We start from the raw sequence: 16,373 nt of genomic DNA, 5'->3' as shown, positions 1-16,373 counted from the left end.
CTTACTGGTCTGCTTGATAAATAAAGGCGGTTGTGCATATATTCATGAATATAAAGTTAATGTTGAAGTAAAGTGTTTTGTAAATAATTAGATTAGTCAGACTGTATTTTTTAGGGTTAGGCTATTAGTTTGGGTGTTTGGGTTCTGACCATCATGAGATAACATCACCAATTTTGTGTGGTGTGGGATTTGTGATTTTGTGACATAATAATTATGATGAAATATTATTTGTTATTATTTTAACCACACTCACTATTTTCTATAGCTGATGTAATTTCCTTCAGTGCCTTGAATTGGCGGAATCATTTATCTGCTTGATGTGTTTCCGGGGAACACGTTTAGTGCTGGACTAAACAGACACGCGCTTGTCAGTCCATTTCGGATTTCGCTGCACCATGCCGACGGATACCAAACGTGTGCGCGGCCCAGAAGTCTCCCAAAGTCCGTCTCTGTTTTTGTGTAAACCGGCGGCAGTCCTCCCGTCGCACGGCCCCAGAGCGGACGGCCGACAGCGGGACCAGGTGGACGTCCGGCCTGTGTTTGTCCGGTGCGGGCTGGTGAGCCAGGCCAAGGGGTCCGCGTACATCGAGGCTGGAAACACCAAGTTGATGTGCTGCGTTTATGGCCCCAGAGAAACAGAGCGAAAAGATGAGACCGATATGAAATGTGGAAGGTATGTGGTGATTTTTAAAAATGTATTCATTTATTTTATTTGACTTATTTGTTGATCTACAACACAATAAACACACACATTAAAGCGAATTGAGAAGTTAAATTCATAAGCAGTCAACCGCAGCCTTTCTTTGTCCTCTATAAATGTTTTCAATTAATGAAACATCACCAGTCACCAATATTAACTAAATCAAGTCTAGAGAAATAGGCCTACATATTTTTTCTTCTTCTTTTAAAAGTTGTCAACATGTAACTTCACTATGCAGCCTATTCCTACTGTTGTTATATATAATTTTGAATCATGTACCTCTGTAAACCGAATTTAGCAGAGTTTGCCGCATCTTCTCACTACTTCTTATTATAGTTTTCAATTGGACATTGATGTTTGTGTATCTGTGATAGGTACTGTTTATGAAGACTGTGTCTCTCTCTCTGTGTATCCAGGTTGACTACTGACATGCGATTTGCTCCATTTTCCTGCCCGGAGAGGGGCTCCTGGATTCAGGGGAGTCAGGACAAGGACCTCTCCCTGATGCTGCATGAAAGTCTGCAGCCAGCCGTGTGCCTCCACAAATATCCCCGCTCTCAGGTCGAGGTCAACGTGATGGTTCTTGAGAACGGCGGTTCGGTTCTGGCCCATGCAGTCACATGCGCTTCTCTCGCTCTCGCAGATGCAGGGATTGAAATGTACGATCTGGTGCTTGGTTGTTCGATCCGCCAGGATGGCGCCTCTTATGTGGTTGACCCCTCTTACACGGAGGAAAACGGCTGCAGCTCAGTCAGCAGCGAGAACCAGGGCGGTTTGACTGTTGCGTTCCTCCCCAGCCTGAACCAGATTTCGGGGCTGCAGTCAGATGGAGAAATGACTGAAGAGACTCTGACCGCCGGAGTTCGGACCTGCATTGAGGGATGCTATAAACTGTACCCGGTCATCCAGCAAGCCCTGGCCAAGGCTGTGCGCAGGGTTGCTCCCCCGCCATCAGAGAGCTGAGAGGGACTCATTAACCAATAACTACTCAGTTCGGTTTTCTGGTTTACAGTTTCCAGTCCTTACTTTGACAACAATACCTATTTTTTATGTCTCCTTTTATGTTCTTTAAATGATTTAACCATGTTTTCTTATTAAATCATTCTACAATGCACTTATATGGTATAGTCTGCATTTGGGGCTTGAAGCTTCAAATTTGTCTGACATTGGAAAGGAGAATATAAGCAAGAGTACACTTTGTAGCTTAGATTCATGAGACCGCTCCTCTGGGATAGTTCCTGAATCTATTGTCATGATGCAACCTGCTAAGTGCAAAAAAATAAAAAATAAAATAAAAAATGCACCTCATATAAATATCTCAGATGGATTTGGTCAACAAAAGGTCTCCAATACAATAGGGCTGGTGCTCGTGGTTAGTTTTGCTTGAGATTAGGGTTTAAGACGGGTTTAAACCTGTGTTGCATCATTTTGCAAGCCTTGGATAAATCGCTCTGTTGAAAGACACCAGATTCCATTGACAAAAACAGTAATTTTTCCTCTGCTTTGTCGATCGGTTACTTTCTGTGTTATTGTGTGATTCCAAAAGTCAAACAAACTAAAACGTCTATCCCTCAAAAAATGCCTCAGGTTGGCAGTAGAGGAAAGAACCTGGAGCCACCACCACAGCAGTGTTCAACCCAAGCTCTTGGGATGGCATTTTGTACTAACTAACAATTTAACAAGGAGTTGGTACTGGAGTGTGTGTGATCTAATAAAAGTCTTTGACATTTTGGTGCCGTAGGTGAGACAACCAATGGCACCCAGAAGGGTGAACAGAAGGGAGTCCAAAAAGTCTAGCAAACTGAAATTTAAATAGAGACATTGACCATTTTGAAATTCCATACTTTTGACATCTGACTACAAATAAGTAGATGTTTATTATGTATTTTGACTGTATTCTGTCATGTTGCCTAATAATTGCCAGGTGATTGTAGCTAGGTTTTGTAGCTCATACTTTGTCCATGGAAACGATGATGAACGCACCCCTAAAGGTGTGGTTTCCTTATGCAGAAAAGATAGTCCGTTTACTTTTCTGATAACTACATCACTGCATAACGTGTTCAGGCATATTAATATTTGATTATTTGTGATGCTATGCAAAGTATGTTACCTGCCTGTGAGTGTTACATGTGTGTGTGGTGAGTAGTCCCTGCCCATCAATGTGTCACTCTGTTGACACTTTTGTGTGATTGGCAGGCTGTGGTCAGCCAAATACCTTGTTTTCCAGAAACATGACCATCCCAGCATTCCAAAGCTCAGCATCACATTGATCCACACACTTCCAGTAAGGCAGTTGCACTCTATCCAAGGCACATATTTACTCTGCAGTAAAAGTGTTTGCTCTTCTGCTTAATGTCCCAGTCAGTCATGGGAATGTAACTGGAAGTGTTTCTACTGGTATTGCAAGGACAAATGCGTAAAGTAGGCATGACACACATGAAAAGAACGAAATTGAAAAATGTGCACTGCACTGATCTTACATTTCAAAGTCAGTTTACATTCATGGGGCCTCACACAGCCCCGTTGTATATCTTCTGTCTGAGAAAATCCTGTCAGATATACTGTTGTATAGTTAGACAGTGAAAGAGTCCAAAAAGCCTAGCAAACTGAAATTTAAATAGAGATGTTGAAGATTATTCTATGAACGTTGCTTTTATTTATGCATTTTGGTGTTGCCCTCAACAACTTCACTGAACAAAGTGTTGACATGAAGGGGACTACTGAATGCGTAGAGAGACAGAGGAGTAGTGACTAACCAGGTGAAGGATGGCCTGTAGATTATATACACAAGTCTGTGTTTTCGTAACCAGTGTTCACCTGCAGGGACCTGGCTCACAGCTGTCACATGACCACAAGAAATATCATATGTTGCCTTTTCACTTTCATCAAATTCATCTCAATCTGTTTCATCTGGGACTAAATTTACGCTGAACAGCCATCATGAAGTCATGTGGACGTGTTCCTTCAGCTGAGCCACTAACAGTGGCGTGTGCAGTATATGGTACGTCATATTATGAGTGTCAGTGATAGTGTGAGTGTGTAAATAAAACACTTAATGTGTCAGCATATGTCATCATTATAGCACAGTAGTGACAATCCTCCATGTCTGTTTATGAGTTGAGTCGGTGCTCGCGTTTATCATCGTTGCTGTTTATTTATTTCTTAGTGTTCATTGTGTGTGTGTTTATTCTTAGTTCTATCATGTCTGTCAGTCACAGACCTCATTATCTTCCAGACAATACAGCTGTCATCACCAGCTATCTGTGGACACTGAGATATGTAACACCATGCAGCAAGCTCTCAAGCCACACCAAGAGACTCTGTTCTGTAATCACACAGTCCAGTTTAAACCCCCTGCCATCATATAGATGATCTACGTTTTATGTTTCGAAGAGAGGAATTTACAAACCAAAGATTATAGCACACTGGACATTAAAGTTAACATCCAGGTCAAAATTACAACTGGGAAAGTGAGCGTCTACTGAAAGCTGGACAACCTATATCTGAAATACTGACTTGGCATTAAATAATACTTACGTGCTGAAAACCAAGCAAACACACAGGTCTCACGTTAGCCAAGCTTTTGCAAGCATTGCACAGCAACGCAGCCTTGACAGAAGGCCAGTTTTTAAGTACAGTCTGAACAGAGAGGTGAAGTAGGGTCCAGCAAATACAGAGACGCCCACGTGCATATGCCTTGTGCATGTAAAACAACAATTAGTATGTGTCACAGTTACTTACACTAGTGCTGCTAAAATGTGATCAAAAACATCCATCTTTTTAAGAATAGCCATGGCAAAAAAATGTCATAAAAGGCCAACTGAATGACAATTTTAAACTCTGCTACTGCCATTGAGATAAATAATAATAGGAGGTGTTTTTTTTAGAGTATTAATTATTGAACTAATAGCTATTTAGTCACATGTGTGTTTTTCTTGTATTTTTAGCTTGGAATGTGACGTACCTTTGAGAAATAAGACTGCAACCATTATTTTAGTCCTAGACAGAGTCACTGACTCTTTGACCCAAAGACCTTCCATCATGACTCACTTTCCTGTCAAGGCTGGGTGATGCAATTGGCCTACTAGACTATATTTATGATAAGATATTGTGAAATATCTACTTGTTGAATGAGACTGTACTTTCACATAGCGGTGCTTAGACAAGCTAAATGCTAACATCTGCGTGATAACATGCTCACAATGAGAATGATATGATGCTGAGGTAAAGCAGGTGTAATGTTTAGGCGTAGTTTGGTTTAAGGACTTTAACCAAAAACTATAAAAATCATTCAGCCCTAAAAAAGTGCAATAACTTATCTTAAGGCTCCGCTATAAATATACACACACCTAAAGGATTATTAGGAACACCATATTAATACTGTGTTTGACCCCCTTTTGCCTTCAGAACTGCCTTAATTCTACGTGGCATTGATTCAACAAGGTGCTGAAAGCATTCTTTAGAAATATTGGCCCATATTGATAGGATAGCATCTTGCAGTTGATGGAGATTTGTGGGATGCACAACCAGGGCATGAAGCTCCCGTTCCACCACATCCCAAAGATGCTCTATTGGGTTGAGATCTGGTGACTGTGGGGGCCATTTTAGGACAGTGAACTCATTGTCATGTTCAAGAAACCAATTTGAAATGATTCGAGCTTTGTGACATGGTGCATTATCCTGCTGGAAGTAGCCATCAGAGGATGGGTACATGGTGGCCATAAAGGGATGGACATGGTCAGAAACAATGCTCAGGTAGGCTGTGGCATTTAAACGATGCCCAATTGGCACTAAGGGGCCTAAAGTGTTCCAAGAAAACATCCCCCACACCATTACACCACCACCAGCAGCCTGCACAGTGGTAACAAGGCATGATGGATCCATGTTCTCATTCTGTTTACGCCAAATTCTGACTCTACCATCTGAATGTCTCAACAGAAATCGAGACTCATCAGACCAGGCAACATTGTTCCAGTCTTCAACTGTCCAATTTTGGTGAGCTTTTGCAAATTGTAGCCTCTTTTTCCTATTTGTAGTGGAGATGAGTGGTACCCGGTGGGGTCTTCTGCTATTGTAGCCCATCCGCCTCAAGGTTGTGCCTGTTGTGGCTTCACAAATGCTTTGCTGCGTACCTCGGTTGTAACGAGTGGTTATTTCAGTCAAAGTTGCTCTTCTATCAGCTTGAATCAGTCGGCCCATTCTCCTCTGACCTCTGGCATCAACAAGGCATTTTCGCCCACAGGACTGTTTCTTTGTAAACCCTAGAAATGGTTGTGCGTGAAAATCCCAGTAACTGAGCAGATTGTGAAATACTCAGACCGGCCCGTCTGGCACCAACAACCATGCCACGCTCCCATTCTGACATTCAGTTTGGAATTCAGGAGATTGTCTTGACTAGGACCACACTCCTAAATGCATTGAAGAAACTGCCATGTGATTGGTTGATTAGATAATTGCATTAATGAGAAATTGAACAGGTGTTCCTAATAATCCTTTAGGTGAGTGTATATATACAAGAAAACACAATTAGATTTTATCGACAGCTTATTTTAAATGACTGAAGATCAACATAACTCAGGATCACTTTAATGAAATAACTTAAAAAATTGTGATGAAATAGAGGACATTTCTAATTGAGTCAAACTTGCAACACCCAGAAGTGTTGAAATTTGTTTTCAACACTTCTGGTTGTTGCGAAAACAAATTTCAACACTTCTGGGTGTTGCGAGTTTGACTGTGGGGTGGTATTGTACTTTTTACTTCACTACATTTCTCTGACAGATTTAGTCACTAATTACTTTTTAAATTTTTTATACCAAAGACTAAAATATGTTTTGTTATAAGTTAAACTACTCAACATTTTGTAGAAGTGCAGCTGACATAATTATTATATAATAATCACAGAAATGAACTGGCAACAACTTTGATTGTTTAAGACATTTTTCATGTAGAAAACATTTTATGGTACTACCTTCACAAATGTGAAGATTTGCTGCTTTTCCTTTTAATTATTTAAATTTATTTGTAATAATTTTGAGCTTTTTACTGTTAGTTAGACAAAGGCAGCATTGTGAAAGTGTCACTTTGGGCTCTGGGTAATTGTGACAGCATTTGTCACTATTTTTTAGAATTTCAAACATTGATTAATAGAGAAAATAATCAGCAGATTAATCCATAATGAAAATGATCATTAGTCGCACTCCTAATAACTAATGTAATATTTGAGCTCCCACTCAACAATTATAACAGTAAAATCTTGTTTTTACATTATGCATGAGTAATCATAATAATTTAATATATAATACTATCACAGTCACAGGAACTGTTTCTTTCTGCAGTAAGTATTTTTAATACTTTGGCTACATTTTCCTGATCATACATACTTTTACATTTTCAATGCTTTTAATTGTAAGTATTTTTACAGTGTAGTATTAGTACTTTTACTTAAGTAAAGGATCTTAATACTTCATCTACCACTGACACACACACACATATAACTGAGGAACTTGAATTATTATTGAAAGAGTAAGCTGTTTATAACGAATGCCATCTTTTCATAAATAGGAACGTTCGTCTACTGTATTATTAAATACTGTTTGTCATGTCAGCAACCACTGACAAACATCCATACTAATAGTACTTTTTACTTTTGATGCTTAAGTATTCTTAAAAGCTGGTACTTTTGTACTGTGACTCAGACAGAAATCAAAAATTGAAGACTTCTACTGTTACCTTACTCTAGTACAGGATTTGTGTACTTCGTTCACCACTCATGTTGAATTTGCTTTATTCATTTCTGTTTCTTATAATGAGCATATAACTGAGACGAGAATCATCTACCTCTATCTTTTCTAAAACAGCTGAGCATTGATGTGGGAAATTTGGGACGTTTGCTAATTGCCCAAATTGCTCTGGTGTAACGACTGGAGCCCACTATCACATTTACCCTACAAAGAGTTTGACAAGTAAAGAAGTGACTGGATGTTACTTTTCTACTGACTGCACTCAATGTCACAGACCTTGACATGCTCACTCCCAAACATATACATGTACACTTCAACGTATACACGTATACAGCAACAAAGACCCCTCTCTGTCTCAAAGAGTGAACAGTCAGTCACAAACCTCAAACACACACAAGTGATGTCAGAGGTCACTAAGGGAGTTGAGGTGGAGTGAGTGGGTGAGTGTGTGTGTCAGAGAGGTGGGAGGGCCAGGTTTTGCTGCATAAATACAGGACTGTGATGGACACTGAGTGTGAAAAGAAAAGTGTAAAGACACTTGAGGACACTCGGAGCAACATTTTAATAGACTTTAATAGGAAGAAGATCTGCCATGGCCAACAACAAGGGTAAGTGATTTGCTGTCTATCTATCTATCTATCTATCTATCTATCTATCTATCTATCACCACATTTTTACCGCATTACAAACATAATTGGAGAGCATGATGTGTTTGAAAAATGTGCTGATGTATGACTCGACACTTGGTGTGATGTGACCCAGCCTAATTCCTGCAACTAATACAAGCCCATAGCTAGGGCAGGGATCCAGCTGGCCAAACGAGACAACGTTTCACATTAAAAAACAGAATATAAACAATTTCTTTGGCAGCCTGGATACACCACAGTTATGCTACAATATATTTAGTGAGCTACATTTATGGTATTTTGTAAATATAATTGTTGCACTTTTGTGAAATTTAATCAAAAGGAAGAGTTCAACATCTTGGGAAATGCACATACAGTAAATTTGAATTCACAGCGAGGAGATGGTTAGCTTAGCTTAGCATTAAGACTGGAAACAACTACCTTGCTTGTTCTCCAAGGAAAACACAACCTACCTACCAGCTCATTTGTTACCTTTGTCAGGAGCCAGGCCAGCTGGCCTATTTCCATACTTTATGCTAAGCTAAGCTAACTGTCTCCAAGCTGTAGCTTCATATTCATTACTGTGCAGAGTTGTTTTGATCTTCTCATTTAAGTTTTTTTCCTAAAATGGTGAACTATTCATTTAAAGAGAATACATGAATTGAAGCCGACAACTTGATCATCAAGTTCAACTTGTGACTTGTAACCACAATGCACATATCTGGCAGTAATGTCACAACTAAAGTGAAACTCTTCCATCACTGCTAATATTTCACTTAGCAACAAGAGTTTATTGCAGACTGATGGTTGAACTTTGTCTCCTGTCAGGTTTGATTATTGATGTGGATCTGAGAAGTCATGAAAACAACTTGGCTCATCGCACCAGGGAGATTGATCAGGAGCGCCTGATTGTCCGCAGGGGTCAACCCTTCTCCATAACTTTGCAGTTCTCTGACTCTTTTCCCCCTAAACACCACCTGGAACTGGTCCTGCAACTTGGTGAGTGCAGCCTTACTTGGAAGATGCTGTGATGCATGTGTGTACCATTATACACTGCTCTATTATGTTTCTGTACTGACATTCTGACTAAAGCAAAAATAATTGCTTTACTTATTCAGTAAGAATGAGTTAGACATAATAATATGAGTTAGACATAAGAAGAATTTCAGTAAGTTCTAGTCAGTAAGATCCTTCTACGATAACTTTTCAGCCTGTCCGTGACCTGTGGACTGGAGTGTCCAATTCTCTTCCAAATAAGCACCATACTCTTAAACTTTGGATAACTTGACACTTTTACAAGATACCACTTTGTAGCTACAGCAGAACAATGAGGCTAGCAAATATGTGCAATTGTAGGTGACAAGACTAGGCAAGGAGGTTAGCTTCATTCCCAACACTCAAATCCACGTTTCACACATCATGCGAACTAACACAATTTAGCATTAACTTTCACACCTACATGTAAAATAGAGTGTATTTATTTTTAAAAATCATAATTTTAGATGATTACAGATGTCTTGGTTCTGTACTACATTCAGATTGTGAATTACAGGGGAGCCAGGGGTACCTAGCCTCCTCTTAAAAAGACATAAGTTACCCTAAAAACATGATTTGTGAAATGGGGGTCCCATCTGTATCTTCAGTTTTTGTATCTTCATTATCAAGGATCATGCTTAAAATTAGGCTTTGATTGCCATAATTAATTTAAGGTAAAGCACACTTTGGACAGCAAGCAGGAAGTACCTTCCCACCTCATCTGTGAGAGGGAGGGAGCGTGAGAGGGAGTTGTCTGCCATTAAAGATACTGACAGCGAAACTCACAATGGGTTGCTTGAAAACAGCTCTCATGGCTCAATTTTGTGGATCTTAATGGACCCCCTTTAACATCCGTCCCAACATGCTTTATCACTCCCCTCCGTAAAAAAAAAAGTAAGCTCGCATGAAAACCAAGGTATAGCTCGCACACTGACTACATTCAAACAGGTTTCAACTAGTTCAAGTTCAAGGGAAGTATCACTTCATTGCCTTTGTTCATTATAATGAAGGAGCATATTACCTGTCCTTCTTGCTATGCTGATTTGGGATGCTGCCTCAGATAAACAGCAGCAAGATGAATGAATGGTACAGCAGTCCATTTTATAAATTCTAAAACCTTTTTTTCTTCAGACAAGGTGTTGATCAAGGTTCAGAAAGAGCATGGGGCCGGAGCCAAATGGTGGTTTAGCCAACATGCAGCACAGGATGAAATGCTGCTGACTCTGCACAGTCCAGCAGACGCCATCATTGGCCAGTACCATCTGGCTGTGTTGATGATGTCACCAGACGGACGCATTGTAGAGAGGACCGACAAAAATAGTTTCCATCTGCTCTTTAACCCTTGGTGCAAAGGTAAATCATAAAGCCACATGCACACACACACTCTGCTATGTGCTTTCTCCAAGACTCCAAGGTCAGACTAAGCACAGTCACGTACTGCAGCTTTTAAACTTAATCACGCAGCTCCTCAATCGAACATGTGAATTGATTCAGTCACTCAGCAGAAACAAAAAGCAAAACAAACTGGATGTGTTATCTCCATTACTCAGCAGGAGTTTCTACCCTTATCCCCTCACCTGTTTGGTGCAACCATGACAGGTCCCCATCACCACATATCAGCCTGACAGCATTTATGGGAGACTTAAGCTTTGCCATTCTGATATTTTCCACCAACATCATCAAAAAATACCATATTCTGAATTGATGTTGTTGCCAAGTTTCTAATATAGAGCATCTAATCAGGAAACAAAACGTCTGCATTCATTGTGATCTGTGTTGAATGTTAATGTTTGTTATTCCATTGACATGATGAGACTCTTTTGTGTGTGTGTGTGTGTGTGTGTGTGTGTGTGTGTGTGTGTGTGTGTGTGTGTGTGTGTGTGTGTACCAGATGATGCGGTGTACCTCCCTGATGAAAGTCTGCTCCAAGAGTATGTAATGAATGAAGATGGAATCATTTACATGGGATCCTGGGATAATATAAACAGTCTTCCCTGGAATTTTGGACAGGTAAATCACACACACGCACACACACACATTGTGTGAATGGGTTATGTATGTCTGTGTCTGTCAGGCCGGTAGGTGGCCTGTGTGAATTGTCACATCAGTGTGACAGCGGAGACTCGGGGGCTTTGGCTGGATCAGGAAATCTGGTTGGCGGACGGAGGAAACTTCTGGACGGAAGGTGTCAGAATGTAACCAAACCACACAAACAAGGGCTTGTCCCTTCACAGCTCACTGGGAGGGCAGAGAGGAAGACAAACAGGCAGGCAAACATGGCAGATAGACAGACAGCTGGTGGTGTAACAGACACACCAATGAGTAACAAATGTGATTTGAAAAAAATTGATTTTAAAAAGCTCTCCTGGTCCACACCCAAGCTTTTCTTTTCTTTGGTCCTTCTCATGTTTTCTCTCCATCTCTCTGTTACTCTCTGTCTCTCTCTTAGTTTGAGGACTATGTGATGGACATCTGTTTTGAAGTCTTGGACAACTCCAAGGAAGCCTTGAAAAACTCTGAGATGGACATTGAGCGCAGATCTGACCCCGTCTATGTCAGCAGGATAATAACTGCAATGGTGACGATCTCTTCTACTCGCTGCTGAAACAATACTGACAGTTTAACAACAGTTTAAGAAATAAACACTTGCATTTAGTTTTCTCTGTCCAAGGTTAACAAATATGATACTTTAGTGATCCAACCAATGTGCAGTTCATGAAAGCTTTCCATTCAACCTGGAGTCCTAGGTAGGTCTTTCCCAGGAAACTCAACATAGAAATTAAATCTTCATCACTAGAAACTACAGGAAGGCGTTGTCATAATACTTGCCTTACTGTTTGATAGACAAATGATCCCTACATTTTCGATCCTATACACATTTTGTCATGCAGTGATTCACAGCTGTAAAGATGTCTCCTCGACTTGTTGTCTCCACCTGTCCAGGTGAACTCTAATGATGACAGGGGTGTGTTGCGCGGTCGCTGGCACGAGCCATACTCTGACGGAGTCGCACCGCATCGATGGACCGGCAGCGTGCCGATCCTCCAACAGTGGAGCGAGGCCGGGACGAGTGCAGTCAAATATGGCCAGTGCTGGGTGTTTGCTGGCGTCACCTGCACAGGTGAGGTGTTCACCGATTTCACTGCTGCATGATTCAAGGATCCCAAAGCGTAATAGTCAGAAATCTGAAAAATCAAGTGTTTTGGGAGTAGATATACTGTATAAGGCATGTTTTTAAAGGTCTAATTAAACATTTTAGGAAATATGCTCATTCACTCATTCAGAGTTAGCCATGAAGACTGATACCGCTCTCATATCTTTATGGTAAATATGTAGCTGCAGCCAGCTAACTTAGCTTAGCATAAAGTGTGTGTCCAATACTCTAAAACCTTAGTATCAGCAGACTAAAGCCAAATGTAAAAAAAGGAAAGGAAATAAAGAAAAGTAGGTAGGAACAAAGGAATGAATGGTCCCAGTCTGAAGGTGTGTTATCGTCACAGTGCTGCGCTGTCTGGGAATCCCAACACGCCTCATCACCAACTTCTCTTCAGCCCATGATGTCGATGGAAACCTCTCTTTAGATTTCCTGCTGACTGAAAGTCTGGAGCACATAGACGGAAAAGACAGACAAGACAGTAGCTGGTAGGACACACACACACACACACACACACACACACACACACACACACACACACACATTTTGCAGCAGACATTACATTATCTATTGTAATGTGGTGCCTTTTCTCTCGTCTCCTCTCTGATTTCAGGAACTTCCACTGTTGGGTCGAGTCCTGGATGAGGAGAGACGATCTCCCCAAAGCAAATGACGGCTGGCAGGTTTTGGACTCCACCCCTCAAGAACGGAGTGATGGTACATTCCTCATTCCTGCTTAATCTCTGTTATTCACCTCTTTCTTGTACTTATCTGTCTTGCCATGTTTTACAAGACATTTCTCGCCTTATCCACAGTGAAAACTAAAAAATGTTCATCCTACCCGTTGTCCCTATAAACTGTTCTCAGGAGTGGCACTGCTGGCTTTCTTTGGTATCATATAATTGTGACACTTTGGATTCAAAGCTGGTTGATGTTTCCTATCGGGCTGTAATGAAACTAAAAAATCTGATGCTTGATTTCTGTCAGCAACTATCCAATGATGCACAACTTTTGCCCTTCAGGTGAGTTTTGCTGTGGTCCGTGTCCGGTGACTGCCATCAAGGAGGGAAATCTAGGAATAAAGTACGACGCTCCATTTGTATTCGCTGAGGTCAACGCTGACATCATCTACTGGATCGTCAAACAAAATGGCCAACGGCAGAAGGTGACTTTTGTTTTGACTGATTTCAGTTCTTCAAAAACAGGACTCAGGCAGAGATTATTTTGGTTAAAATAAAATCAGATTTGTTGTTGAGATTCCTATTTTCTCAAGTTAAACAGAACCATCTTTAAGAATCAAAAATACTTAATGATAATGATGAACATCATTATTGCTACAGATCAGAGTGGACCAGGAGAGTGTGGGGAAGAACATCAGCACCAAAAGTGTTCACGGTGACCACAGAGAAGATGTCACTCTACACTACAAATATCCTGAAGGTGAGCTGGAAAGTCTTAGACACAGGAGTAGACAGAATAATGTTTGCAGAAGTTTAAAGCAGCCATAATAATAAACCATTATTGACTATAACATACAGTGTATGAAATAAACATTGACTGATAATGTAACTGATGGACGCTCCGAAGCTGCAGCATTATGTAACGCTGTGATGCTAAACTGTTAAACATCTGTTTAGGCTCATGTGTAGAATTTACTGACACATACCCAACATCTTCTCCACAGGCTCCAAGAAGGAAAGAGAGGTGTACGAGAAAGCAGGACACCGGCTCACAGTGCTGACCAATAAGAAAGCAGAACCAGGACAACTGCAGCTGTCAATCAAGCATGCTAAACCTGTATTTGGGACAGACTTTGATGTGATTGTTAAGGTACGGAGGGCTCAGACCTGGTGAAGTTATTCCACACACAGTGAATCTGGGGCTGCTGCTTTCTGAGTGTAGTCTGTATCTGTTTCTGTAAATTCAGTGATGATGAATCTTTTCTGTCTCCAGGTGAGGAATGAAGGAGGCAGAGACACTCATGCTCAGCTGACCATGGTGGCCATGGCGGTAACTTACAATTCTCTCCACCTAGAGGAGTGCAAGAGACAAACGGTCAGTGTAACAGTTCCAGCTCACAAAGGTTAGTAGCTCAAATAAACACACAAAGGCCTCTGGTGTGTAGACATACTGTAAAACAACAGTGCTGCTGTGTCTTACCTACACACATCCTGTTCTCCCTATTTTGCAGCAGCATGATGTATCATTTTTTCTGTTTAATGCTGCGTGTGTGTGTGTGTGTGTGTGTGTGTGTGGTGTGTGTTTTCAGCCCACAAGGAAGTGCTGCGTCTGCACTATGACGACTATGTCAAGTGTGTCTCTGAGCATCATCTGATCAGGGTGAAAGCGCTCTTAAAGGCTCCAGAGGAGAACGAACCCATCATGACAATAGCCAACATCTCACTGAGCCTGCCTGAAGTGCTCGTACAGGTGGGCACGCCCAGAGGTCATAGTTGGACCATGAACGCATTTTTATGGTTGGAAAGCATCTTTTTTGGGCTGTCTAAAAAAAAAGGAGGATTGGTTAGAATAAAACTATGGACTATATAAGTATACAGGTGCTCAGTCAATCTCAGTTTAAATAAATGGAGCTAGCAGACTAGTGTACATGAGAAACATCCCACACATTATTCCTAGAGGTTGTTGTCTCAGTGTTGAAGAAAATGACAATCATGGGGATAAAAATAATTAATAATCACTGCAGTTTTCAGCTGTTTTGTAATTTAACATCAAAATGATTGTAGCTTTTAAATTGTCCCGCTGTGACAATGCCTGGTTTAAGTTTGTGTAACATCACACCAGGCTGTATTAACTTTTCAAGGAGCCCAGGACCCATTTTAGGAATACAGGAACCGTACCTGCATTTTGACTCAAGGAACCAGGGTCTAAATTTAGTTTGTCTGCTGTGTGTGCTGTTCCTCCCTGTTCTGTGGGTAGTATTTCCAGATATCACAAAGGCTCGTGTTGTTGTTTCCTTAAATGTGAAATTTGTAATAAAATTTAAATCCTTCTCTTTTCCGTTCTTAAGAAGCAGTAAAAAAATCAAAACAGACATAGCTAGTTCCTATGTTCAGTTGCTGTGGCTCTGTGGTACTACTTTTCCTGTCTAGTGGAAGCCTTTTGATGTTTTGTGTTTTAGGACTGGAAAGCATGGTGTCCTACGCTGTGATTTGTACCTTTATATAGTCCCATAGAACTTACAGCAGTCTCCTCTTTCTTTCAGGTGCCTGGGAGGGTTACTGTACAGAAACAAGTGACAGCCTACTTCTCCTTCACCAATCCTCTACCAGTTCCTCTGAAGGGTGGTGTTTTCACTGTGGAGGGGGCCGGCCTACTGTCTGCCACTAAGATCAATGTTAAGTAAGTACTGAGTCATCCACCTTCACTACGAGACAATGACAGGCAAGGGAAGACTGTTTGATCAGTCCGCCTTGTTGTCTAACACGTCCAGAGTGAAACAAGCTATTTATAAACTATTCATGGTCCCCTGAGGATCAGCAACAACACATCAAAATGTCCAATACTTTAATTTCCTGGCAGGACCTCAAAAATGAAGTAAAATAAAACTCAAGTATTAATTTTTCTCTCTCTTTCTTTTCTTTTTTAGTGGTGATATATTGCCAGGCCAGAAGGTGTCTGCAAAACTCTCGTTCTCACCCATGCGGGCCGGGGTGAGGAAGCTCCTGGTGGACTTTGACTCTGACAGGCTGAAGAACGTGAAGGGACATGCCACTGTGGTGGTCCACAAGAAATAGACCCCTGTAATTACTGGACCTTATTAACATGCGCTGAGAAATAATACTGCTACAATAATCACAATACAAACTCCTGTATTCCCTTATAGCCTTCAAGCCTTTGTCCCTACTGTATTCACGTCTATTGTCTGAAGGATTTATTAATTAACTCAACAGCAACAAGAGAGTTTTAACCAGTTTTATCCCATTGACTTGTCTGAGCTTTTAAAAACAGTATCACAAATGAGAGTGTCCTCCAGCCCACTTGATGTAATACCTACAAAGTTTTTACTGAAAGTTATAGATTCTGTTGGGCCCCATTTGATCTCTGTTTTCAACAGCTCCCTATCTACTGGTTGTGTCCCTGATTATTTTAAAAAG

At 40.9% G+C, this 16,373-nt stretch overlaps 2 protein-coding genes across 2 annotated transcripts; both read left to right on the top strand.

Moving 5' to 3' along the window:
- The first annotated feature begins 292 nt into the window (after positions 1 to 292).
- Positions 293 to 1,907, top strand: exosc6 (exosome component 6). Its single transcript, XM_038705743.1, has 2 exons — positions 293 to 673; positions 1,117 to 1,907. Exons 1-2 carry the CDS (start codon positions 396 to 398, stop codon positions 1,661 to 1,663), a joined length of 825 nt encoding a protein of 274 aa, XP_038561671.1. The 5' UTR covers positions 293 to 395; the 3' UTR covers positions 1,664 to 1,907.
- Positions 1,908 to 7,908: 6,001 nt separating this feature from the next.
- On the top strand, positions 7,909 to 16,101 carry tgm2l (transglutaminase 2, like). Its single transcript, XM_038705730.1, has 15 exons — positions 7,909 to 8,051; positions 8,898 to 9,068; positions 10,236 to 10,457; positions 10,996 to 11,114; positions 11,554 to 11,682; positions 12,048 to 12,225; positions 12,605 to 12,746; positions 12,872 to 12,975; positions 13,281 to 13,423; positions 13,599 to 13,698; positions 13,943 to 14,088; positions 14,212 to 14,341; positions 14,528 to 14,688; positions 15,482 to 15,618; positions 15,866 to 16,101. The coding sequence occupies exons 1-15, from the start codon at positions 8,036 to 8,038 to the stop codon at positions 16,011 to 16,013; spliced, it is 2,046 nt and encodes a 681-aa protein (XP_038561658.1). The 5' UTR covers positions 7,909 to 8,035; the 3' UTR covers positions 16,014 to 16,101.
- The last annotated feature ends 272 nt before the right edge of the window (positions 16,102 to 16,373 follow it).

Source organism: Micropterus salmoides, unplaced genomic scaffold, assembly GCF_014851395.1.
Source record: "Micropterus salmoides isolate LMB-PRFRI ecotype aquatic unplaced genomic scaffold, ASM1485139v1 Ms_hic_scaffold_8, whole genome shotgun sequence".
NCBI lineage: Eukaryota > Metazoa > Chordata > Actinopteri > Centrarchiformes > Centrarchidae > Micropterus > Micropterus salmoides.
Note: the sequence above shows the minus strand (reverse complement) of the source record. Positions and strands in the feature narration are given on the sequence as shown.